A 26,447-nucleotide genomic window follows, 5' to 3' on the forward strand; every position below is an offset into this window, starting at 1 on the left:
AATAAGTAGGAGAGTAGTAGGGAATGATAGCAGAGAGAAAGCCAGGAGTCAGATCATATAGGACCAAGACTATGATAAAGACTTGCTTTATTCTGAATGAGAAGGGAAACCGTTAGAGGCTTATGGACATTGTGTTTTAAAAACATCACTCTGGCTGCTAGGGGTAGAACAAGACTACTGAAGGGGAGACAGAGTAGAAAGGGTGAGACTAGTTAAGAGGCTACTATAAAAATCCAGATGAGAAATTAGCATCTTGACACAATTCTTTTTGGTGGAAATGGTAAGAAGTAGTTAGATTCTCTGGGGCACCTGGATGGCTCAGTTGGTTGGGCGTCCGACTTTGGCTCAGGTCATGGTCTCACAATTTGTGGGTTTGAGCTCCGCACAGCTGTGCTGACAGCTCGGAGCCTGGAGGCTGCTTCAGATTCTGTCTCTGTCTCTCTCTCTCTGCCCCTCCTCCCTCACACTCCGTCTCTGTCTCTCAAAAAGGAATAAACGTTAAAAAAAAAAAAAAAGTAGTCAGATTCTCGATTTATTTTATTTTCTTTAAAAAAAAATTTTTTTAACGTTTATTTATTTTTGAGAGAGAGAGAGACAGAGCATGAACGGGGGAGAGTCAGATAGAGAGAGACACAGAATCTGAAACAGGCTCCAGGCTCTGAGCTGTCAGCACAGAGCCCGACGCGGGGCTCGAACTCACGGACCGCGAGATCATGACCTGAGCCAAAGTCGGCCGCTTAACTGACTGAGCCACCCAGGCGCCCTCGATTTATTTTAAAAGTACAGCTGACATGCTTTGCAGACATGTAGGGTGGGGAAGAAAAAAAGAACAGTCAAGTATGACTCCAAAGTTTTGGGCCTGAGCAAGTGGAAAACTGGAGCTACAACTTTCTGAATTACAGAAACCAGGGAGAGCAGGTTAAGCAGGTTGGAGGGATGGGGGTGGATGAGGAATAAAACAAGTATTTGTTTTTCATAAATTTCAATTTGAGATACCCAGTGGACATCCAAGGGGAGATGTAGAAGGGGTAGGTATTTGAGTATGGATCTCAGGGGAGAGATCTGGGCTAGAGATATAAAATTGGGACTAGTCACCATATAGACAATATATAAAGCCAGGTGACTACATGCTATTACTTAGAGAATAAGAGTAGAGATAAAAGAGGCTTGAGCAAAACCCTGGATAACTCTGTAATTCACCGGTCAGAAATATGAGAAAGAGCAGTCATGTAGAAGAATCAAGAGAAAATGGGGTTTTAGAAGTTAAGTATAGAAAATGTTTCAAGATGGAAGCAGTGACCAAATGTGCCCATGCTACTGATAGGTTGAGCAGGAAGAGAAGGAGTTATTGGTTGTCAGTGGAGTGACTGGGGCAAAAACCTAACAGACATGAGTTCAAGGCAAAATGGAAGGAGAAGTAGAAACAGCACAGAAAACTCTTTCAAAGAGTTTTTCTTTAAAGGGAAGCAACAGCTAGAGGGGAATGCAGGGTCATATGAGCTTTTGTTTTTAGACTGAAAGACAGATTTATATTCTGGTAGGAATAATTGAGTAAAGGAAAATTTTGATGATACATGATTAAAAAGACAGAAGGGATAACTACAGAAATAAAGTCTTGGAGGCAGGCAGGATGGGATGAAATACATGAGGAGATTTTTTTTTTCTCATTATTTTCTAATTACCTAGGAAGAAGAGTAATGGGATCCACTAAATTGAGAAAGGAATTTTAAGTAACAAAAGTATATAAATAAAGATTCAATCAGAATACAAGTTTATGTGAATTCTTCATCAGGACACTAAAGAGTCATACCCTCCAAAGTTCCCTGACTCTTAATTAAATTAGGATTTACTGAAAAAGATTTATGCTATATTTTCATTCCTAAGAAATTCTTCAATCATGATAAAGTAACCAGTTTCAAGACCATAAATATTAACACAAGCCTCTTTAATCCTCATGATTCTCCCTTCATATCATTTAAAAGTGAAATTAAGTGAGGGATGTCTGGGTGGCTTAGTTGGTTACGTGTCCGACTCTTGATTCGGCTTGGGTCACGATCCCAGGGTTGTGGGATAGAGCCCTGGGTCACACTCTACACTGAGTGTGGAACCTGCTTGAGATTCTTTCTCTCTCTCTCCCTCTACCCTCCCTCTCCCCATTCATTCTCTCTCTCTCTCTCTCTCTCTCTCTCTCTCTCTCTCTCAAAAAAAAAAAAAGTGAAATAAATGGCTTAACCTCTTTTTAAATATGTTCTCCTTTTCATCTTCTAAATATTTATACTCTTTTTTTCATTCATATTTCTCTCATGTGCTATCATTAGCAGAAACATTTATCACTAAGACTCTTACTATAAATCAGTATGGATCTAATTTTAGAAAAAAACATCCTGGACTATTTTTATCAATGAATGGAAGCACTAGCTTAATGTTGCCATTTTCATCTGTGTTCAATTTTAAATACAAACTGAAAGAGAAGGATGCCTTTCAAGATCCAATTATTTCCTTTATCCTGAATTGACAATGACTTATGAACTTCTTATAGAAATAAAAAAATCAAAGCTAATGCACCAAGATGATCTGAAAACAAGTAACCATAACAAACAACTTTCAACAAATACCAACTCAATACACCTGGAAAACCCAGGAATGTTGTAACAAGAGAAATAGAATGAGTGGTAGACAATTATAATTGCTGCCTTTAGAGAGTAACACCAGATACTAAATAAATTTGAATTCTAGACTGCCTGAATTAACAGGTGAAGAATGGAAAGAAAGCAGTCTCTCTAAACAAGGGGATTTTGTACTACTTTCTCTTTATTAGTTTCCAGGAGACTAGTATAATACTCACTTCTATTTTTTAATCTGTTCTCTCATTTAGCATTATCCATTCATTGCTTCCTAATCCTCTAAATTTGAGTGACTTAAGAAATTCCCAATTTATAACCATGAGAGAAAAAAGGAGGGAGGGAACACTTAAAATTATCATCTTAATTAGCCTGAAAAACAATTAAAAAAAAACCATGAGGAGAACAATGATGTTAATGAAGAGTATTATCTACATATATTAACACTGACCAGGTTCTAAATCTCTGAAATTCTAAGGGTGTACTTTCACAGAAAAGTCTAGAAAATGAGTTCTTGATTTTTCAATTGCATTATAACTTCAGTGAACTTCAATTCTAAAGCAGAAAGGACAACAGACCCTGGTTACTCCTAACTGAAAGAAAAGCAGAGATATTTCAATTGTATCCCTGTTTTTAGCTTAATATTAAGCATTAATAAACAGTGCTCGTTCAAAAAATACCACTATTTGTTTTATGATAGCAGTACTTTAACAATAGTTAACTAAAGGTCACATTTTTTTGTAATTTACTGATTCTTTATTTGACCAAAACAGCTCACCTGGTACAAAATATTCTGTTTGCATAAACCAATGAAATTCCAAATGAAATCCTAAGCGAATGGCCTTCAAGGTGACAAGGAAAATCAAATAGAGAACAGATACTGTGCCTGTGAGAAAAAATTCAGAAACCATTGATCATTTTTGTGTATTTTACAGACTATTTTAAAATTAAGCTTTGTTTCTATATTCTCAGCAAAGTTTGGAAAATTATTACCTTCATGGATTATGCCCACTAAAACCCAGGTGTGATCTAAAGAACAGAAACCAGCTATGTGAGTTTTCAGAAAACAAAACAAAACATTATATAGTGGGCCTAAGAACTAGATGAAAGTGGCTCATATACTGAAGAAGGCAAGACTGTCTAATTTATTTATGAGTTAAGTGGAGGATACATGCAAAGAATTCATTACAAAACTGTATGGTTACATAAGAGAAAAAAACAACATCAAACTGACTCTTATTCTTTGTATTGGAAATATCAGAGATAGTCAATAAGCAGGAAAAGTCTGCCACAGTATTTACTGAAAGATGGTAAGAAAGTAGAGAAAGAAAAGTAGTGACTGTGGATTATAAACCTATTTGAGAAAGGTGATAAGCCAAATAATCCATGAACACTCTGATGTCGTATCTGGATAAGGTTTCAACTAGGCAGTACTACCTATTAGATGAAAAGATTACAGATTCTACTCATAGGTATTTATACACAGGGTGAGGTGGACATTCACAGCTTCTGGTAATCTAGAAGTTAAAGAATTATTCCTTTAAGGAGTTAAATCCAGTCATTATGGAGTAGAGTCAGGAAATTCAAGTAGGTTTCTTTCTTTAAGAATTAGATAAAAATTTCTGTAAAGAAGCTACAGTTTTAAAAGAAAGGGAGAGTATCAAGAAAAAGGGCAAAAGCAAAATATCCTTAAGGAGGTGGAAAATAATCAACCTGGTTACAAGTTTTGTGATTGTTTAAAAAATATTTCTATAAATTTATATGCCAACTTTTAAAGATCTGTTCCATAGGAAAGTCGGCAAGCAAATCAGGAAACCACAAATGAGCTACTCTGGGTTTGCAGATTAGCTGATTCAGAAAGAATAAAAACAAGAGGCCAAAGCTTATATAACCACAACTTTTCATTCTCTGTGGGTGTCTATGGCAGTCTTGTAGTGAATCCTATTGTGAGACAGAGAGGTATAGAAAAATACCCTTACCTCCTACTTTGGTTTTCTGAAACTCAAAAAGCTAGCTCCTTGATGTGATAAGTAATCTAATTATTTTATACTCTAGGGCCTACCAGGAGATCAGATCTATAGGGAGGAGGTGAAATCCTATGGTTTATTTGGGGTTATCAATTTTTTATGACTGTTATCCTTGTCTTTAGCTAACCAGATCTAAGCTTTCATTAGGGGTTCCTTTCACCGTCTAAAAGCTCAGTGTTGCAAAAGTGCTGCAAAAAAAAAAAAAAAAATGTGAAAACATTCCTTTAACGATGCTAAAATTTCTGAAATTTCTTCAGTGATTTCAGAAATTTCTGTAAAACAGGGCTCACAGTAAGAAGTCTCTTCCTTTAAAGAGGCCTTTTCTCTCCAGTAGAGAGAAATCACTGAGGAGGATGGCAAAAGCAGAATACAGCTGGGCAGGTTGAGTTAGATAAAAAATGATATCCCAGGTCGGAAGGTGATAATTCTGTGCTATACTTTTAAATAGAAACCGTAGGAAAAAAATATTCCATAACCTCCCTTAGTAAGTTCTAATGATTCCAATCCTTAGGATTGAGAATTCCTATAATATCCAGTATGGATCTCTCCTCCTGAAATCTTAATGTTTCCTCTAATTGTACCCACAGAAGAAATGAGGAATAGTGTTTCAGTAAGGATAGAACAGGAAATCCAGTAACTCATCTTTAAAAAAAAGAACTTGGACTTAAAATGGTCATCTACATTTTCCTCTGTGCCAAACTCCACAAAGAAAACCAAAAAGCAGGGTAACATACAAATGAACAAATTGAACATAGATGAACAGGCCTGGTGGGTAACTCCCCAGCCAGACAGTATCCACAGAATCCAACATGTACTCCACTACACAGAAGCTCTATAACACAATGCCTTGGCTTACCTAGGATATTAAATTTTGAAAAAAATGAAGGAGATTTGAAATTGAGCAGTGGCAGCAGGAGCCCTATGAGGTAAAAGGGCACTGTCTTAGACTTATTCCACCACTTTTCAAACTGCTGCAGTCCCGTGTCATTGGCATAGAAAATCATAGAGCCATTGTCAGGGTGGCCACCACTCCCAGCACTTGGACAAATCACTGCAACAGGAAAGCATCAGATAAGAGAAGACCACAAAGAACAGACAATGAGTATCCCAAAAGACTGACACTTGTTCTACCAACCTCAACTTGTCTCACGAATATTAAGTTTCCCCTTTCTGGAAAAAATGGAGGGTTATATTTAGATATAGGATAGGACTCTTTTATCTGCAAACAATTAAAGGTGGTAGAATCTTAGACAATTCTGAGGTATATCCTTAAGTTGTATGGGAAGCTATAAAATATCCCACCAACTATCCTTTGGTTCCATTGCCAGAGAGAAAATTTTGGGAAAATTTAACACATCATTGAAACAGCTGACACAGTATTTCCAACACTGAATTGTTGGTTATAGCTTAAGAATCCTTGAATTCCAGCAATCTGGGATAATTCTCCCGTAAGTTTATCACATTTTATAGCAGCCTAAGAGCCTAGATGATATCCAGAGAAGTGGGAATTGAATGAAACATTTTTCCTAACACTGATCTTCAAATGGTAATTTCTTTTGTTGAGGAGAGACAATACACATCATTCTGTGTTTCTATTTTCACAATAGTACTTTTCCTAATAATCAGCTTTTTTTTTTTCATTTTTTTTTTCAACGTTTATTTATTTTTTTGGGGACAGAGAGAGACAGAGCATGAGGGAGGGGCAGAGAGAGAGGGAGACACAGAATCAGAAACAGACTCCAGGCTCCGAGCCATCAGCCCAGAGCCTGACGCGGGGCTCGAACTCACGGACCGCGAGATCGTGACCTGGCTGAAGTCGGACGCTTAACCGACTGCGCCACCCAGGCGCCCCAAATCAGCTCTTTTTAAAAGAACTCTTAATGCTGGTGAAAAATACTCCTACTGAGCAACATTCATACTCATTACTAGTCAAAGAGAAAAAGATACATTCATTTGAAGTTCTGTTTTTAATTTTATTCTCTATCTGTTTCTTGGCATGCCACAAAGCCAAACACTTAGTTTTCTTGCTTAGTCAGCATTTTTATTTTTTTAATGTTTATTTTATTTTTGAGAGAGAGAGGAACAGCACAGCTGGGGAGAGGCCTAGAGAGGGGGACAAAGGATCCAAAGCAGACTCTGTGCTGACAGCAGGGAGCCCAATGTGGGGCTCAAACTCATGAACTGTGAGATCATGACCTGAGCCAAAGTTGGATGCTCAACTGCTGAGGCACCCATTGTCCCTACTTAGTCAGCATTTCAACATGTATTTTTTTCTTTTATGTCTGGACAGAAGTAAATTAACTTGAATTTTTCTTGTGCTAGTAATTACAGTGGTAAAAAGCACAGGCTATGGAGATAAATTGACTAAATAATGAACCGTGACTCTGTCACTTAATACTTATGTAACCTTGGGCAAGTCATTAGTTTCTCTGTGCCTTCCTTGGTTTCTGCATCTAGAGAGTGAAGCAAAGAGGTACTGTACAACATTTAGACTAATGCCTGCTACACAGTAAATATCCAAAAATGCCAGCTGTAATTTTATACTAACTGAGATGGACTATTTCATACTCTTACTATTTAATACATTCTTCAAAATAAGCAGATGAATCAGGAAGTGCTAGTATCAACATACCACTATGCAAAGTAAACTTTGCTGATGGTGTTCGTGAAATCACCAGTGTATGAAGAGATTTTAAAATTATACCAAAATATTTTAGGATAATTATTCAAAGGTGTGTGTGCGTGTCCAGAAAAAAGCTGGTACTTCACTCACTCATTTGCTAGTGTTAACAAAATACAGGTTAATAGGTTTAATTAAAGAGCAAAGTAAGATACTGAATAGTAAATACTGAAATGGTTGCTTCATGAGAGACTTTTGCCTGTCTCCTATATCCCCAAAGTCTAGAACAGTTCCTGACACAGGCTTAAAAAATATATATTGAATGAACTGTCTTCTCAGAGATCAATGCATTCAGCCATCAAAATGTTATCATCTTGGCGGCTCCTGGGTGGCTCAGTCAGTTAAGCATCTCTGGATTTTGCTTAGGTCATGATCTCACAGTTTGTGAGTTCGAGCCCTGTGCTGACAGCACGGAGCCTGCTTAGGATTCTCTCTTTCTTCCTCTCTCTCTCTCTCTCTCTCAAAATAAATAAAAACTTTAAAAAAATTATATCAATTTGGTATCTCTGAAATCTAAATACATAAAAGCCTTAGGTGATGTACAAGTTTAACAGTGAGACTGTTAACAAGGTTATCATAGATTTGTTATTCACCTTCCCTGTGACTGCCATCATGGATAAATCCACAGGCTACAAAGATTTATTGTAAATAAATTAATTGAAGGAAACTTTTCTAAGAAATTAAGATATTTTTGCTAAGCCTTCAATTTATTTTTCTGTATATATTTACTAACCTTTGTTCATTATCAGGAAATTAATTATTCTGTAGCATACAGTTTTGTGTATCTTAAATATTAGTAACTAATACAATAAACATCTAAAAAATTTTACAAACTGAGAACTATGCTTTTAGACTCTGAAACAATTAGCAGAGATGGAGGCTCTTAAAAACAAGTATTGACTATTTATAGGCAAATATGGATTTTATAGATGTTAGTTACAATTGTGAATTGCATAATATGAACTCAACCTTGTTTAGCTTACATTAACACAACGTTTTATGGAATTTGTTTTTTTTTAAAGACACCAGTTGCTGAAAATTTAATAGTGGCTCAGTTAACATAATGATAATGATCTTACATTAATTACTTACCTAAGGTAAAGCAATATATTCTACCTTAAATCCGTTTTGAAGTGAAGTAGAAAATTAAAAACAAAACAAAACAAAACAAGCTAAGGGGCGCCTGGGTGGCTCAGTCGGTTAAGCATCTGACTCTTGATATTGGTTCAGGTCATGATTTCACAGTTGTGATCTCAAGCCTCATGTTGGGCTCCATGCTGAGCATGGAGCTTGTTTGGGATTCTCTCTCCCCTTCCCCCACTCCCTCTCACTCTCAAAATAAATAAATAAACTTGAAACAACAAAACAGGGGCACATGGGTGGCTCAGCTGGTTAAGCTCAGGCCATGATCTGACAGCGGTTCATGAGTTTGAGCACCACATCAGGCTCTCTGCTGTCAGCTCAGAGCCACTTCAGATCATCTGTCCCCTTTTTTCTCTGCCCCTCCCTCACTCATGCATGTACTTTCCCTCTTTTTCTCTCTCACTCTCAATCAAAAATAAATAAACATTAAAAACAAAACAAAACAAAACAAAAACAAGCTAAGCTTCAAATTCTAAGCTACTTACCCGGGTTGCTATCATTGGTACTCAGTACAGCATCTGTGTCATTAATGTGATGAATAAAATCTAAAAATTAGAGAAAAAAATACATTTTAATACCAAATAAAAGATGTTAAACTGACCACCCTCTAAAATCTTTGATCTATAAAAATCTTTTAAGATCTAGCATGGGGTAATACACCTAGTACAAGGAACAAAGACTGCTTCATTGTTAACACAGCTTCGCCTTTGTCAGTTTTCTGTACTTATAGAAATGATGCCATTGACTTCAGAGTTCTCACTATGGAAAATTTTCACATGATTGAGGATTAAAAAAAAAAAATCTAGCCACAAGGCAGAATTTAGTTAAAGCCCTGGAATCAAACTGTACAACTGTTTTCTTATACTCACACTAATTTATATGTAAGTATAGTTACACCTTATATAAAGAAGGGGAAACCCAACACTTATAATAGCCAAGCTTATCAGGAGAACCACTTAAAGTTTTTAGAAAGTATACTACATGCTTTTATAGACTGACGGTTATACAGTAATTATTACTCACAAGAACCACTAAATTACACCAAAGGAAGTAGCAAAGTTAAAAGCATATGCAGATATCTGAGCATTCATATTATTCTATAGTTAATGAGAGAATGGGTAAAGAATGTGTTTTCTTGTTACTTTATTCTGTTTGATATTAATTTTTTATAATCTTAATAAGCATTAAAAAGTGATGATAAAAATGTTGGATTAGATTTTCAGGTCATAAAGTTAAGTATGTGAATTATTTATCTTCATTTCCACTGTATGCTTCTCAAGATAAAAGGAGGAGTTTAGTGCTCTAGGTTTTTATGCTATCTTCAAGGGTTATTAGTGATAAGATTGGAAGTTATCAATCTTTATATACGTCGTGATGCCAAAGACTTAAATAAGGCTAGTAAAACCCTGATACCGAGTATACTAGGTTGAAGAGTCTCCCCCCAAATCCATGCCCATAGGAACCTTAGAATGTGATCTTATTTGGAAACAGGGTCTTTGCAGATATAATCAAGTGATGATAAGGTTGTATTGGTTAGGGTAAGCCGTAAATGAATTTTATGGCTTCTTCACCAGAAGCTAGGAGAGGCAAGGAAGGAGCTTTCCCTAAAGGCTTCAAAGGGAGTGGAGCCCTAGTGACACTTCAATTTTGGACTTCTGGTTGCCAGGACTCTAAGAATAAATTTCTCTTGTTTTAAGCCAAAGAGTTCACAGTAATTTTTACAGCAGCCCTAAGTCTCAACAAGGACAGTGTGAGAACAGAAAAAAAAAAAAAAAAATACACACACACACACACACACACACACACACACACAGGGTAATATCTCTTGTGAAAAGACACAAAGGTCCTAAGTAACAGTAGCCACACTCCTTTCAAAAGTAAACTGAATCCAGTAAGCAATTAAAAAATACACATCATGACTGCTAAACTAAGTTTATAACAGAATATTAAGAATGACTTAAATACTACAAAATGTATTCATTTAATTAACCATATTAACAATTTAAAGAAGAGTTTTATGATCATCTCAAGATTATTGAGCATCTGATAAAATCCAACACACATGAATAAAACTACTTAAGAAAATAATAGGCAGGAACATCTTTAAGTTGCTAAAGGGTGTAACCAATATCCCACAACAAACATAATATTTAATGGTGAAACATCAGAAAGATTTCCACAGGAACAATATAAGGATGTCTACCAGCACTGCATCTATACAACTTTACACTTTAAAAAAGATAAGCATGTCTATATATGTGTGCGTGTGTATATATGAATCACTTAGAAAGTAATAACTGGCTAGGAAGTTTTCATTACTCATGGAGGAGGTAACTATCTTAACAGAAAATCCAAAGTGAATCTATAAAATTAGCATTAGTAAGAGTTCAACACATCAGCTAGATTCAAGATAAACATCTAAAAATTAATTATGTTCTTTTATAATAGCAACAAATAACTTGAATTTTTATAATAAAAAAATATTATCACTACTTTCTAGGAAGATGGAATGGTTTCAATGAAGGGGGTGTGGTTTACATGGATGTATTCATTTGTCAAAATTATACGGCTAAGATTTACGTGTTTCTATGAATTTAAATTCTATGTAAAAAAGAGTATTGTATATATGATAGTAATTAATTGGGGTGCCGAGTGGATATAAGCAGAGATCATGTTTTTTCAGTGGAAAAAATATTGCTCCCAAGGGGGAAAAAATTTGTACCTAGGGGGCAAAATAGGTCTCTTATCCTTTTTACATAGAAAGCACAAATATATATACAGTTCATAATGGATAAAAAGTATATCTGTGATATTAAAACAAACTGAATCAACTATATTTTTCAGAATTACAAAAGGACTTTTTGCTTTATTTATCCCAAGTCCAGAATTTAAGGCTGAAACTAAAACATTTCAATAGTTACTGTATCTAAAAGTAACTAATGTTAAAGATATAGATACTTACTAAAAATAAACTTTCCAGTATTAAAAAGAAAATTAGACATAAGCACCCAATAAACTATCATTGCTCCAATAAGAGACACCAAAGAGAAAAGGAGACTTGACCACTGTCCAAAGGAGCCAAAATAATATCTGCAGACATCTGGATATTCCCAGGTAGTGGTATCCACTGATGCTAGATAAACATAAAAGAAAGAATAAAATTAGATGTTAATCATATATCCCATAATCATAATTTGTGTTCCCTCAATTAACTCAAAATATCTAACAAAATATTAAGAATATTCCACCACCAAATATTAGATATTAAATCATATAAAAACATTATAGAACAGGGGCACCTGGATGGCTTAGTCAGTTAAGCATCCAACTTCAGCTCAGGTCATGATCTCACGCTTTGTGTGTTTGAGCTCTGTCTGCCAGTACAGAGCCCGCTTTGGATCCTCTGACTCTTCTCTGCCCTTCCCCCACTCGTGCATGCTCTCTCTCTCACTCTCCTTCTCAAAAATAAATAAACATTAAAAAAAAATTAAGGGGCGCCTGAGTGGTTCAGTTGGTTGAGCGCCTGACCTCAGCTCAAGTCATGATCATGCAGTTCATGAGTTTAAGCCCCACATCAGGCTCTGTGGTGACAGCTCAGAGCCTGGTACCTGCTTTGCATTCTGTGTCTTCCTCTCTTTCTGCCCCTACCCTGCTCATGCTCTGCCTCTCACTCTCTCAAAAATAAATAAAACATATAAAAAACTTAAAAAACTACAGAACACATAAAAAAGAAATATAGATCAATGAAACAGTATAGGTAATATAAGAAATAGATTATAGTATCATATTATATAATTAATAAAAACAAATGATAAATCAAGGCTAGACAATATCATCAGTGAGAGTCAGAAGATATTATCCAGCAATATTTGGCATACTTAAATAACAGTATGGAATAAAATTTTCCTGAGTCATACTTTATACCACATGATAATTCCAGACAATTGAGCTAAGAATTAAAAAATTAAATAACAGAAAAGTTAGAAGACAATGTAAAAACAGACACTGAAAGGTTACCCTTTTCTATCAAATGAAGAAAGAAATTACAATGGAAAAGACAGGCAGATATAAACAAACTCATATAACACTAAAGCCATTAAAATGTTGAATGGAAAAGAAATTGACATGAAATAACAGCTAAAAGGCTAATGCTTACATCATATATAGCACTTAGCAGATCTATAAGAACACCAAGAGACTTGTGGATAAATGGGAATGGGATAAATAAATAATAAAATTAAGAGAAAATATACCAGTGCTTAAGAGACCCCCTCCCCACCAAAAAAAATTGAAGGCAAAATCTGGTCTCTTGACTTAGAATTGCTAAGATTCACTGAAACAATATATGTCTATTTCAGTCCTAAACTATTTTAAAACAATGTAAAATGGTATTTATCTGATCCAGAATTTATAGATGAATAGAGGCAACGTATAAATAAACTTTGCAAATTCACTACAAAGGACACGTTCATATTTTCATATTTTTCTAGTTACATTTTCTAGTTTTAGGGAATTCCAACATTTAGATCTCTTGGTAGGGATAGATCAAAAGTTACCATTAACTGTTAAGAATCATAGAATTCTCAATTTAGTTCTGAAAAAGACTTTATTTTTAAAAGATGACCTTTAAAATTATTCTTATGAGGAAATTAGCACCAAAGTAAATGCATTCTGCAAAGAATTACAAACCTCTCTGAATTTAAAGGCAGTCACTAATTCACTGACATATCAGTTCAGCTGAATGCTATGAATAAGACAAGTAAATCTTTAGGCACAAAATAGTTAACACACACATGGAATGTACACATTAATGATCTACTGTAACAGGAAATACTTATTAATACCCAAATAGCTACTCTATTTTTATCATGGCAAACTCTTACATATCATAGCTCGTGATTTCACTACTCTATAGCAGCAATAAAGTGTTAAAATGCCCATCAGCATGATGACACACATTCCAGTAGTAAAGCCAGCCTGTTTAAAAACACAAAAAGAACAACATATATCATGTTAGAATAAATTCATATGCAACCATATTATGTTACTTTAAACAATTATGATAAAAACCTGACAATGTAAAATTAAGTATAATTACCTATTTTCTTTAATAAATTTTACGTAGATTTATTAAAACCTTTATTATAAAGCTTACAATATGAAGAGAAAAAAATTCAGGCAAAAAGCATGCTGAAAAATTATATTACCTGTTTCATGCCCCAAGGAATACTTAGTATAGATGTTCCCATCATGGTATTCCAAATCATAAAACTGAAAACACAGAGTAACAGCAGTAAAAATATGGAGTTTAACTATTCAAATATCTTAATTAAGACAAAAATTAAAATAACCAGTAATTTTCATTTATTTATAGTTTAAGTAATGCTCCAAAAATTAAGTTTACTCACATGGTTACTAAACTGGTGTTTTTACCATATCCTTCAGTGTAACTTTGGAGTTTATAAGCAGAACCCAATGGACTATATACATAGCACTCTTCTGGAGCTGGAACTACATGATCTGGAGCAATCTAGTAACAGAAGAAACACAGAGAAATGTTAGAACCAGTAAATGTGCAAAACAGGATATTTTCTATACATCAGATTACCTGACTCTAGACACATTTCTAAGTATCATGAACAAACAAACACGTATTTCTGATTTATTAACATAAAAAATACTTTCCAAATATAGTAGATCTAAAGGAAAAGAGTTTCAAGAATATAATAAACCATTCATGTGAAATGAGAATGAATTCTTAAAAATACACAACTGCCAAAATATTTTTCTCTTTATTTTCATGAGAAATAAAGAAGAGTCAGCAAAGACTGAGATTAAAGAATTCTAGATAGAGGAGATTTGGACCTTAGGTTAGGGGAATTTCAAGAGTCAAGTGGCCACTGAACTCCTCTGTGAGAGTGGTTTTACCAAAGAGGTAGGTAGGGAACTCAAATTATAAAGAATTGAAAGCCAAAAAATTAAAAACAGAACTACCCTATGACCCAGCAATTGCACTATTAGGTATTTATCCAAAGGATACAAAACTGCTGATTTGAGGGGCATGTGCACCCCAACGTTTATAGCAGTGCTATCAACAATAGCCAAATTACGAAAAGGGCCCAAATGTCCAGTGACTGATGAATGGATTAAAGAAGAGGCGGTGTACACACACACACACACACACACACACACACACACACACACACACTGGAATACTACTCTGTGATAAAAAAAGAATGAAATCTTGCCATTTGCAACAATGTGGATGGGACTAGAGAGTATACTAACCTTTTGGGATGAGCACTGGGTGTTGTATGGAAACCAATTTGACAATAAATTTCATATATTAAAAAAAATAATAATAAAAAAATAAATGAACATTAAAAAATTTAAAAAAACTATAAAAAAAAGAGAGTATGCTAAGCGAAATAAGTCAATCATAGACAGATGTCGTATGATTTTACTCCTATGTGAAATTTGAGAAACACAATAGATAATCATGGGGAAGGGAAGGAAAAATAAGATAAAAATAGAGAGGGAGGCAAACCATAAAAGACTCTTAAATACAGAGAACAAACTGAGGGTTGCTGGAGAGGAGGTGGATGGGAGGATGGGGTGAATGGGTGATGGACATTAAGAAGGGCACTTGTTGGGATGAGCACTGGTTGTCATATGTAAGAGATCAATCACTGGGTTCTACTTCTGAAGTCAAGACTATACTGTATGTTAACTACCTTGAATTAAAAAAAAAAAAAAGAATTGAGAGTCAATAGAAGATAAACAATGGAAAAATAAATATAGACCATTCTTTTAAAAGCTTACTAAAGCATTTGAAAAGCAGAAGAAAAAAAAGGTGAGCTAACACAGCCTAAGGAAAGGCAAAGCAAGAATTCTTAAAGATGGAGTAGTAAGCAAGAGGGAAGGAGCTAAGAGAGTTTGAAAGCACACAGACGACTGAACAGATAATATATTTCCTATACACATAGCTCCCACCTTGCCCCCTCATACATATTTTCTGAATTCTATCTCCCTATGGAGGGAAGATATTACAGTACTCTGGTATAACTATGCCCATCTCCCTGAGAATAGCTCTTGAGAATATGCAGTCCTATATATAGTAGTACAGTAGTTAAAGACATAGGAGCTGTCTGGCATAAATCAACAATCTTTTATATTCAGCACCTAGTAAGTAAATTTACAACTTTGTGCTAGGTTTAGTGTTCAAGAAAAAAAATACAGTCCACAACTTTAAGAAGCTTAAATTCCAGCTGGAAGATACATGAAGCAATCAGATAAGGCTATCAGAGATAAAAAAAATTAAGTGTGGGATACTATATGGAAGGAATGACAAAAAATTAACGGGGACTAGAATAGTTGGGGAAGATGTCAAGGAGGTGATGGAACACTGGGCCTCAGTAGTAAGACAAGATATGGACTGGTGCAAAAAGAAAGTGTCGAATCATTCTCTATTTATGCATATGATTGGTGGTATCTTGTAGGAAAAGAATGTCTCAAATGTTATGCCTGGTGTGGCTTTGGAATTCTGTATCATTCCTATACACTAACCCAATTATCTGAGAAGAAGTAAAGAAAACAATCCCATTTATAGCATCAAAAACAATAAAAATTATAGCAATACCGTTAAAAAAAAAAAAAAAATTCCAGCTGAGGGGCACCTGGGTGGCTCAGTCTGTTAAGCATCCAACTCTTAATCTGAGGGTCATGAGTTCAAGCCCTGCATTTGGCTCTACACTGAGTATTAAGCCTACTTAAGAATGAAAAGGCATATATGGAAATGGGTTTGTTGCCTTCTCTTTTATCCTCATTCCTCCTGGGAATAAAAAAGAAAAAGGGGAAGGGCCATGCCTGCATCAGTCAGGAGATAAACCATGATAGCAAAGGTCAGAAAAAGTGAAAATCAAAAGTTGTAGGGGGCAGGATTACAAACTAGAGAAGTTAAGAAGTTGCAAATTCTTGGGGTCCCTGGGTGACTCAGTCAGTTAAGCATCTGACTTCAGGTCAAGTCATGCTAACAGCTCAGAGCCTGGAGCCTGGAGCCTGCAGCTTGCAGCCTGCATGGGATTCTGCGTCTCCCCTCTCTGCCCCTCCCCTACTCACGTTATATGTCTCTCTCTCCCTCTCCCTCAAAAATAAATAAACATTAAAAAAAAAAAAAAAAAGAAGCTCCCAATTCTTAGGAATTACAGAAAAAATGGAGAATTGGATCCCACACTCTGATAGTAATCTAGGGCAGTGCTTTTCGAACTTGAATTTTCCTGTGATTGACACAGGAATATTGTTAAGCACAGATTATGATTCAGTAAGTCTGGAGTAAAGAATAGGATTCTGTATTTTTAGTAAGTTCTCAGTGATGCCAATACTGCTGGCTTGTGCAGGCCCTGCTTTTATTAACAAGGATCTAGGAGATGTTGGCAGCCAAATAATTTTCTTCTCTTCCTGATTTTAGAATAAAAATATTAAGGTAAATGAGGAAATTTTCAGAAATAAAATGTTTAATTCTATAAAATCCTGACACTTATGGCTTCACATTGTTTTGCCCTTAAAAATCTTTTAAGAAAAATAATTTTGGAATTCTCAGAAAATGAGCACGGATGTATACATATATTCATTAAAAATGGTCATATCACACTGTTACCTTTTGTTCTCTGTTGACCACTGTTTATATACTTTGATTTAGAGTTATTTCACTGTCAGTTAACAAAAGGTATTCAATTTGGTGTACAATGCTGACTTAATTTCCAGGCAAGCAATGTTCATTCAGGCCTAGACTGGCCCAGTCAGTATCTCTGAACTTTGCTTCCACAAGCAGAGCCCCTAGGAGGTCTGAATTAGACCCAGAGATACTAGATTACTTCTACTCCACAGAGGGCTGAGATAATTCTGTTATAGAACTAAGACTTTACTGTAACTACTGATATAAATCCCTGGGGGAGGAAAAATTGAAAAAATTGGGGAAAAAAATGACACCACTCAGAATATTTGGGATGTCCTTATTTTGGCTATACAAAAGGTGATCGTAATACCTCAGAAGGCTTTAGTGAGATATCTATGTTCAAGTGATATCCTAATCATTGCCCTTTAGTAAATATCTAAAATTTCCATTTTTCTTTAGGCTTTAGGTTTCCGAATATCTCATATATGATAATTCTTATAAGCAAACAAATTACTTCCAATATGTTTCTGATCCTAAAATAATATAGATTTTAGAAGATCAAGAGTCAATAACTATAGTCCATGGGTCAAATCTGGCCTTCAAACCAATTTTTTACAGCCCCTTTGCTAGGAATGGTTTTTATATTTATAATGGTCATAAAATAAAAGTGAAGAATATGTAACTGTATGTGGCCCACAAAGCCTAAAATGTTTAAAATCTGCTCTTTGACCTATGTATTTTATCTACAAAAGGACAGTGCTAAATAGTAAAAATATTATACATTTGCATGTATTTCAGTTTCCCATTCCTGCAGAAAATTTCTAAAAACATCTTTCCCTCGTAGCTTCAAACTTAAAAACTGAACAGACTAACCAGACTTGTTATTATTTATGTTTTTAATCAATAACCTCAAGTATTTCAGAAGTAGTTTGTCCTCCAAAAAGCTCTTAGCACTGGGGACTAGCAGAATTTAATCCAACAAATCTCTTAGGCTATTATCAACACAGAGAGGTTGTTCCAAATCTCTAAGTTATGCTAGATAAGAATGAACTAGCCTGAGATGTAAGACATGTGTTAATTACTATCTTGACATTCCATGAGGCCATCCTTGGAATATGGCCAGCAAAAAGTTCAATCACTGGGAGTCCCCCTGGCTTATGCTGTTCACTGTTCATTTCAATGTAACCTTAGACAATTAGCCATGTTTTTCCCCTTACCAGTGCCTTGTCTGCAGGAGCGGTGAGCCGGCTGTAGTAATGAATCCTCTTGTTCATGGCAGAGGCATGGTCGCTAACCCTCTGAATGACATCATTCACATTGACGATGTTTGTGGGCTCTATATAGAAAGGCCTAGAGAAGGGAATATACACTTGACAAAGAACATTCAGCCAGAAATTCTGGAAGTCAGCCATTGAAGAAAATAACTTCTTGTCCCCCATTAGAAATGAGATGCACCACCACAAGACATTCACTTCTCACTTTTGGTGGGAAAAGATAATTTTACAAAAGAAGCATTATCCAATCCACAGAATAAAGCTTTTGTCTCCTAATACTATCATAAACACTCTTTTCTACTCTTTAGGAATTTAGCAATAGAGGAGACATAACAGAAAGAGCTTCAATCAATTATTAAAAATAAATATAGCAGCTGACAGTTGTCAACAATGAAATTTAGATCCACACAACTTTGAATATTCTCTCAAAAGGCTTTTGGCACTAAATCAGAGAAATTACTGACATAAATGTTCTTCTACTCAACAGTCTCTATCCCTTCTTTACGGGCCAATGTTACTTCCTATGACAAATAAAATACAGATAAGTGATCTCAACCATCTCCCTTGTGAAACTTATCCAAAGTACTGTCAAATGGAACATCAAGACACCAGAGATATTTTGCCTCATTCTACTTTTCTTGGATTTCCGTAACAAATCCTATTATGTTATTTATGTGTATACTCCCTTCCCATAACTGTGTCCCAATTAACTGTAGATTCTGGTTTTCAATCATCATTTTCAGTCATTAACCCTGCCAGTTCCTAACAAAACTCCTTCCACTTGCTTTCTAAGCTTCCAGTAATGGACTCCAAAACAGAAAGACCAGGCAGAGTAGCATGAAAAGGACTGCTTTCCTCCACTGACTCTCAGATCCCTCAAAGTCACAAATGATACTGTGCCCCAAATTGCATGTACTATGCTATTTCAGATTACATACAGATCCAAGTAATGAAGGAAAAAAAAACTAGATTTCTCTGGTTCCATATAACTCTTCTATATTTATAGTTCTGAAAGAAGCTTAAAAGTTATGCTAGTCATTTGTGGAGACAGTTAATCTGGTCCTGTGGAATCACCTGAAAAACCAAGTGACTGAAATTTTAGTTTCTGCTATTTTTTCCAACTACTAGCTATAAGCGAAATCGTAGTATAGATGTTAAATTTAATCTTGTCTCTCTAGTTAGTATACAGAATCTCTGAATCTTCCTTTTGCTATTTACTCTCCACCACAGCACCTAAGTAGGACAGGTACTCTCCAATTCAATACACCAAATATCTTAAAGAAGAGCACTTACTAGAGCAAATAATATGGATATGGAGATCAACGTGACATTATATCTACACTAAGCATATCATTACTAAGTGAACTAAGGGATGTCAATAAATATGAAGGGGATATAAAGAAAATGAAACAGTCAGAGGCTGAATAAACTATCCCTACTTGGTAGTCTGAGGTAACTACCAATCCTCCCAAAGCACTATGGTATTTTATATAATTTGCATATCTACTGCATCAGTAGTACTAAAAAGCAACGTAAAATATTTTATGTCCAGGAAACAGTTTAATCATACCTGGGGTCACAATCTACAGAGCATTCATTTCTTGTTTTGTAAGAATGATATCCTGCAAAGTTCAAGAAAGAACTATAGCTTAAAGTCAACATAAAGGAGAGAATGCAACTAATCAAGGATTACTAAAAGAGACTAACAAGAATGGTAGTGATAGAAAAGTATAAATATTCTACTTGTAGCTTCTTACTCTGAAAATTCAACGGTATTAATATCAACCACTAAATTGGCTTGAAGGCCTTGCTGAAAAGCAGTCCAGGAAGTGCTACATTTTTTGGCTTCTGGCATCTAACAAAAGTGTTAACTGTACCAGTTTAGTTGGCTTGGGTACTCTGAGAGCAGAATGACTCTGAAAGTTTTTCTTTTCCGACAGTTTTCATCGAGATGCTGAGTGCCTGTTCAAACAAATATTTTGGAATCTTTTCAAAACAGATTCTCTTTAAAAATATCCAACTCAGCATATCTTAACTAAATTATTAGAAACATATGTTAAAGCTTCATCTGAGAGCAAAAAATATAAATTACATTTCTAAATTGAACTTTAGTTGGATCTGAAAACATTTTTAAAATTAGTATTACACAGAGAACAGTGTTAAGAATTAAATACTCTTGAAATTTGGGTTTTTTCTTTTGAACACGGTTTCACATGATTGCTCTCTATCAGTATTACTTCCCATTTGAAGTGTAGCTCAATTGTATCACAGTGAAAATAAATTATGATATTTCATGTAGAAGTTATATTTGTTTTACCTTATAAGTATTTATGGTTATGCTACAGAAAAAAAGTACCTTAAACATTCAGCAAAATTTTTAAAATATTTAGAAATGTGACTCAAAATCCCATATATTCATTTAACAAACTTATAAACAGAGAAATGTTATTTCTACCTAACACCTTTTCTAGGTTCCACTCCTTACATTCCTTAAAAACTTTTGGCTTTTAAATCTGTCTCCACCCTTCTACTGACCAGTTATACTCCTCTGAAAGTTAATAACAATTCCTTGACTTTTAAGGTTCATACTCAATGTGAAGACCTATGATTTAAAGCTGTTTGTTCCTTTATTCACATCTCCATGAAAGCTGAAGCCCTCCAACACCTGCCAAATTGGGGTAGTTTGTTAAAAAATGAAAAGGGAATCAAGTATTTAAAAATCTCAAGCAAATAAACATTCAAAATAATGAACCCACAGTACTTGTTTCTTCCTCCTTGGTAAAATGCTATGTCTGACAGGCAGATTTTCAATGAAGACAGAAAAGAAGTTAATCAAGCCACTGTACCTAGAAATTTCTTGCTGCTACAACAAAAATATTGGTAACCTCCAACTTGCTGATGTGTTTCTCGCTTTCCCTGGTGCTTATACAACATCCTTTTTCACAAAAATCCTGCTCTACATTCCAGTTTCACTCAATATTACCAAAGGCTGAGCCTAAGGATCTTCTCTACTATGGTTAATTATTTTGTACTGGTTCTCAAAACTTATTAAATATTATTTAAGTGCCAACCAAGCATAGTTAAGCATAGTTCTAAACATTTAATAATAATTAAGACATAGAAACTGAAGGATCATAATCTGCTGGAGGAGACAGGTAAGTAAGCAATCCCAGTCCAGGGGGAAAAATAGAAAAAGAGAGTGAGTGCTTATGAAAAACAGTGGGAGCAAGAAAGAGTGGACAGACTTGTGTGGTGTTGGGTACGTGCAGTGTACTGTGTGATCAAACAGAAGGAGAAGCTAACCCATGTCTGGCAGACCACTAAAGAAGTAACACCTGAGGTGAATCCTAAAAGATACAGAGGTAGACAAATATGGGAAAAAGTAGGAAAGAAATAGTGTTTCCAAAAAATATGTAAGAACACGTAGAAAGAACAAGGAGAGAGAGCATGATGTGTTTTTGAAAACTGTAAGTAGTGGGAAAAGTGGTAATATATAAGGCAAACATGGGCCAGGACACAGAAGACCTCACATGCCAATGAAGGATATGATCCAAAAGGGAAGAACCCCCAGTCTCAGACTCTTCTGCTGATTCCTTCTCTAATTCCAACCCTCAAATATCAGAGTAACCCAGAGTTTAATCCAGTGGCATTTTTTCTTCTCTATCTAGAGTCATGGTCTTTGTGGTCTCATCTAGTCACATAAATTTAAATATCATGCGTATGCTGATGGCACTCAAACTATCTCCAGTCTGAATTTTTTTTTTTTTTGAGAGAGAGAGGAAGCATGAGTGGAGCAGAGAGTCAGAGAGTGAGAGAGACAGAGAGAGACAAAGAGAGAGAGAGAGAGAGAGAGAGAGAGAGAGAGAGAGAGAGAGAGAATCTTAAGCAGAATCCAGCAGGGCTTGATCCCATTACTCTGGGATCATGAACTGAGCCAAAATTAAGAGTCAGACACTCAACTGACTTAGCCAAACTCTCCCACCCATTGCATCTCTTAGACTTCAATGCTTACCATACTAATCACACCAGCCTCTTCACAGTTCCTGAAACACTATAAACAAGCACCTGCTCCAGGATCATTGTTAGTAATTTCAGGTAAAAACAAAGCCTCTGAAGGCCTTTCCCTAAATACCTTCATGGCTTCTTCTTTCAGGTCTTTCCTCACTTGTGGAATAAGGTATTTAGCTACCCTTGACAGCATAGCTAAAATTTCAACCCAGTTCTTTACCCTTGTCATTTCATAGATCTTCTCTGCTTTACAAGATCTCCTTAGCATTTATACTCTCCAACACAATATATATTTATTTATTATTGGTAAATATATTTTATTGCCTCCAGTAAATTAAGATCTACAATAGGAGGGACGTTTGTCAATTTGGTCACTCTTATATTCTCAGGGCATAGAATAGTACATGGCGTATTGTAAAAGCTCATTAGAGGGCACCTGGGTGGCTCTCATGATCTCACAGCTTGTGGGTTTGAGCCCCACGTTGGGCTCTGTGCTGACAGCTCAGACCCTAGAGCCTGCTTCGGATTCTGTGTCTTCCTCTCTCTCTCTGCCCCTCCTCCACTCACACTCTGTCTCTCTGTCTCTCTGTCTCAAAAAATAAACAAACATTAAAAAAAAAATTAAAAGCTCATTAGAATACGATGAGTAAAGTATGGTGTAACACTTTACAAAAAAGTTTATTTTGAAATAATTTTTTCAGGTAAACTCTATCCCCAACGTGGGGCTCAAACTCATGATTCCAACATCAAGAGTCGCACACTTACCAACTGAGCCAGCCAAATGTCCCATTATTTTGAAATAAATTAGAGTCATATAGAAGTTAGAAATATAGTACAGAAAGTATTCCCATTAACACTCCACTCAGGTTCTACAATGACATCTTATATAACCATACTACAACCAGTGAAACTTGTATTACCTTTATAATCAGAAAAAAAGTGAATGAAAAATTATGGGGATAATGCTTTCAACTTTTCTGTACATTTAAAGTATTTAAAATAAAACTTGGGGGGAGAAATGATGGAGGGAGTAATCAAAGTATCAAATACTGTACAAAATGAGCAGCAACCTGTACAAAAATCAACTTAGGGTGTTAATCTGGTTAATTTGAGTTATCCTCAAACCAATTAAAAATTTTTCAGGACAGAATGATTATGTCAAGTGCTACTGCAAAGACAAATGAGATGGGAACTGATCAATGAAATGACCACCAGTAACTTTGATATGAGTAGTCTCAGTGGAATAGTAAGGGCAAAAGCCTGTCTGAATTGGGATCAAGAGAAAAACTGGATACGATGAGTATAAATAATCCTTGCAAAGAGTCTTCTGTAAAAAGGAACAAAAGAAATGGAGTGGTAGCTAAAGAGGTAAGTGTAAATAGTCTACAAAGTATAAAAAAAGCATAACAAACACAACCACCTGTAATCCATGAATGGCTTCATTCTCTTGTAAGAAAACATGAGATTCCATTGTTATAATTTAAAAATTATAAATTGCTATAATTTTAAAATCTGACAATACCAAGCACTAGTAGGAGATAATGTAATGGAAACTGTTATACAATATAATGGAAATGTAAACTGATAGAATTCCTGTAGAAAAGAGTTTGGCATTATCCAGTTAAGTTGAATATACACATACACCACTACCAGGCAAGTGCACTCCCAGGAATTTATCCTAGAGAAGTTCTTGCACATGTATGCTAAATAACAGACTAATGTTTATAGGGATGTTATTTGTAAGATCTCCACACTGGAGACAACTCAAATGTCCAACAACAGTAGAATGTATACATAAACTGCAGATACTCATAGAATGAAATGCCAGAAAGCACTGGAAAGAACTATTGTTACACACAACTTGGGTGAAAATTATAAACAAAAATTCCAAAATAATACATGCAGTATGATCTCATTTAAATGAAGTCTACAAAAATGTAAAACTGATTTCAGTATTTTAGGGATACAGAGACAATAAATAATGAAAAGTAGGGAAATGGTCACACAAATGGGAGAAGAGTGTTTACCTATAGAGGAAGGAAGAGTGTTTGGTGAAAGACATATGAGGAACATATGAGGTGCTGTTATATCTAGACCTTCGTGTTGGTTGTACAAGTATTGGCTTTATAATTATCTTTAAAATTGTGCTTAAGAGCTATACAGTTTTCTGTACACATATGTGATTAAAGACTTTAAAAACAGGTCTTTAACACATTTTTTCAAAATTTAGTAATGAGATCAAAAGGGACCATAACATCTTCTGTATCATACAGAAATTTACTGGTTATAGGAGTGCCTAGGTGGTTCGGTTGGTTAAGCATCTGAGTCTTGATTTGGACTCAGGTCATGATCTCACGGTTCCTGAGTTTGAGCCCCGCATCAGGCCCTGTGCTGCTACCACAGAGCCTACTTAGGAATCTCTGTCTACCTCTCAAAAATAAATAATTAAACACACACACACACACACACACACACGAAAAGACATTTATTGGTTATCTTTTGGCAAAATACCTTAAAGAGTGTCAAACTTAAATACAAGTTATCTACTTTTTGCTATAAAAAGTCAACTGTGGAAGAGGGCAGGAAGATGGCGGTGAAAGACGATGCTGGGGTCACCGCGTCCTGCTGATCGCTTAGATTCCACCCAAATCTGCCTAATTTACCCCGATAACTACCAGAAGACTAGCAGAATGGACTCTCTGGAGCCAAGTGTAGACTGAGAGGCCCACGGAAGGGGGTAGGAAGGGCAGAGAGGCGATGCGCGCTACACAGACTGGCGGGAGGGAGCCAGGACAGTGGAGGGGCAGCCAGCCCACCACGCACGGCAGAGCCCCAAGTCTGGCTTGCAAAAGCGGAGGGGCTGGACGGAGTGTGTTCTGACAACCAGTGGGACTTAACATCTGGAATGTTATAAGTCAACAGCTCTGCTCGGAGAGTGGGAGGGAGCGTTGTTGAGCCCGGGAGGACGGAGCTCAGCTTGGTGGGGAACAAAGGCACTGGGAAGGGCCATCTCCCTCACCCATCCCCCAGCCAAAATCCCAAAGGGAGCCAGTTCCCGTCACAGAACTTGCTTGCACCTTGCAAACACCCAACGCTGTGCTTCTGTGGATCCATCCCTCCAATAGGTCTGCCTCCCTCCCGGTGCCACAGGGCCCCTCCCTAAGCGGACCACCAAAGGCAAAGTGAGCTGACCCTGCCCCTCCAGCCCCTGTGCACCTTGCAGATCCACCCCGGCTAATACGCGAGATCCCATCGAAGCCGTACCAAGAGACTAGTAGTGTGCAAGTAGCCCGAACAGAGGCCACACCACTCCACAGTGAGTCCTTCCCCTGGGAGAGGGGAAGATAAGGTACACACCAGTCTGACTGTGGCCCCAGCAGTGGGCTGGGGGCAGACATCAGGACTGACTGCACCCCGCCCACCAACACAAGTTACTCCAGACAGCACAGAGGAAGAGCCCTGCAGTTCCAAGCCACTCCAGGGACTATCCAAAATGACGAAACAGAGGAATTCTCCTCAAAAGAAACTCCAGGAAGTAGCAACAGCTAATGAATTGATCAAAAACGATTTAAGCAATATAACAGAAAATGACAGCAGAGAATCTATTTGTACAGAGATCAAGGGACTAAGAAACAGTCAGGAGGAGCTAAAAAATGCTATAAATGAGCTGCAAAATAAAATGGAGGCAACCACAGCTCGGATTGAAGAGGCAGAGGAGAAAATAGGCGAATTAGAAGATAAAATTATGGAAAAAGAAGCAGCTGAGAAAAAGATTAAAAAATCCAGGAGTATGAGGGAAGTCTTAGAGAACTAAGTGACATAATTAAGCGAAATAATGTATGCATAATTGGGATTCCAGAGGAGGAAGAGAGAAGGAAAGGTGTTTAAGGTGTACTTGAAGAAATCATAGCTGAGAACTTCCCTGATCTGGGGAAGGAAAAAGGCATTGAAATCCAAGAGGCACAGAGAACCCCCTTCAGATGCAACCTGAATCGATCTTTTGCACGACATATCATAGTG

General features: G+C 36.2%; 1 protein-coding gene across 6 annotated transcripts in view; it reads right to left on the reverse strand.

The window, feature by feature from the left end:
* Nucleotides 1-26,447, reverse strand: part of SLC38A9 (solute carrier family 38 member 9) — an 84,623-nt gene that overhangs the window by 31,624 nt on the left and 26,552 nt on the right. For 3 of the 6 annotated variants that reach the window (XR_006298811.1, XM_043590526.1, XM_043590531.1), the window contains exons 3-10: nucleotides 18,363-18,495; nucleotides 13,880-14,001; nucleotides 13,679-13,742; nucleotides 13,355-13,448; nucleotides 11,434-11,604; nucleotides 8,957-9,016; nucleotides 5,505-5,699; nucleotides 3,400-3,507 (exon numbers count right to left, since the gene is read on the reverse strand). Coding sequence is in view for 5 of the 6 variants with exons in the window: in XM_043590526.1 (XP_043446461.1) it covers nucleotides 3,400-3,507; nucleotides 5,505-5,699; nucleotides 8,957-9,016; nucleotides 11,434-11,604; nucleotides 13,355-13,448; nucleotides 13,679-13,742; nucleotides 13,880-14,001; nucleotides 18,363-18,495 (947 nt within the window). In the remaining variant the exon portion in view is untranslated. Of the gene's footprint in view, nucleotides 1-3,399; nucleotides 3,508-5,504; nucleotides 5,700-8,956; nucleotides 9,017-11,433; nucleotides 11,605-13,354; nucleotides 13,449-13,678; nucleotides 13,743-13,879; nucleotides 14,002-18,362; nucleotides 18,496-20,296; nucleotides 20,382-26,447 lie in introns of all 6 variants that reach the window. The other 3 variants (XM_043590542.1, XM_043590535.1, XM_043590546.1) reach the window with 2 other exon arrangements.

The sequence above is a fragment of the Prionailurus bengalensis genome, chromosome A1, assembly GCF_016509475.1.
Source record: "Prionailurus bengalensis isolate Pbe53 chromosome A1, Fcat_Pben_1.1_paternal_pri, whole genome shotgun sequence".
NCBI lineage: Eukaryota > Metazoa > Chordata > Mammalia > Carnivora > Felidae > Prionailurus > Prionailurus bengalensis.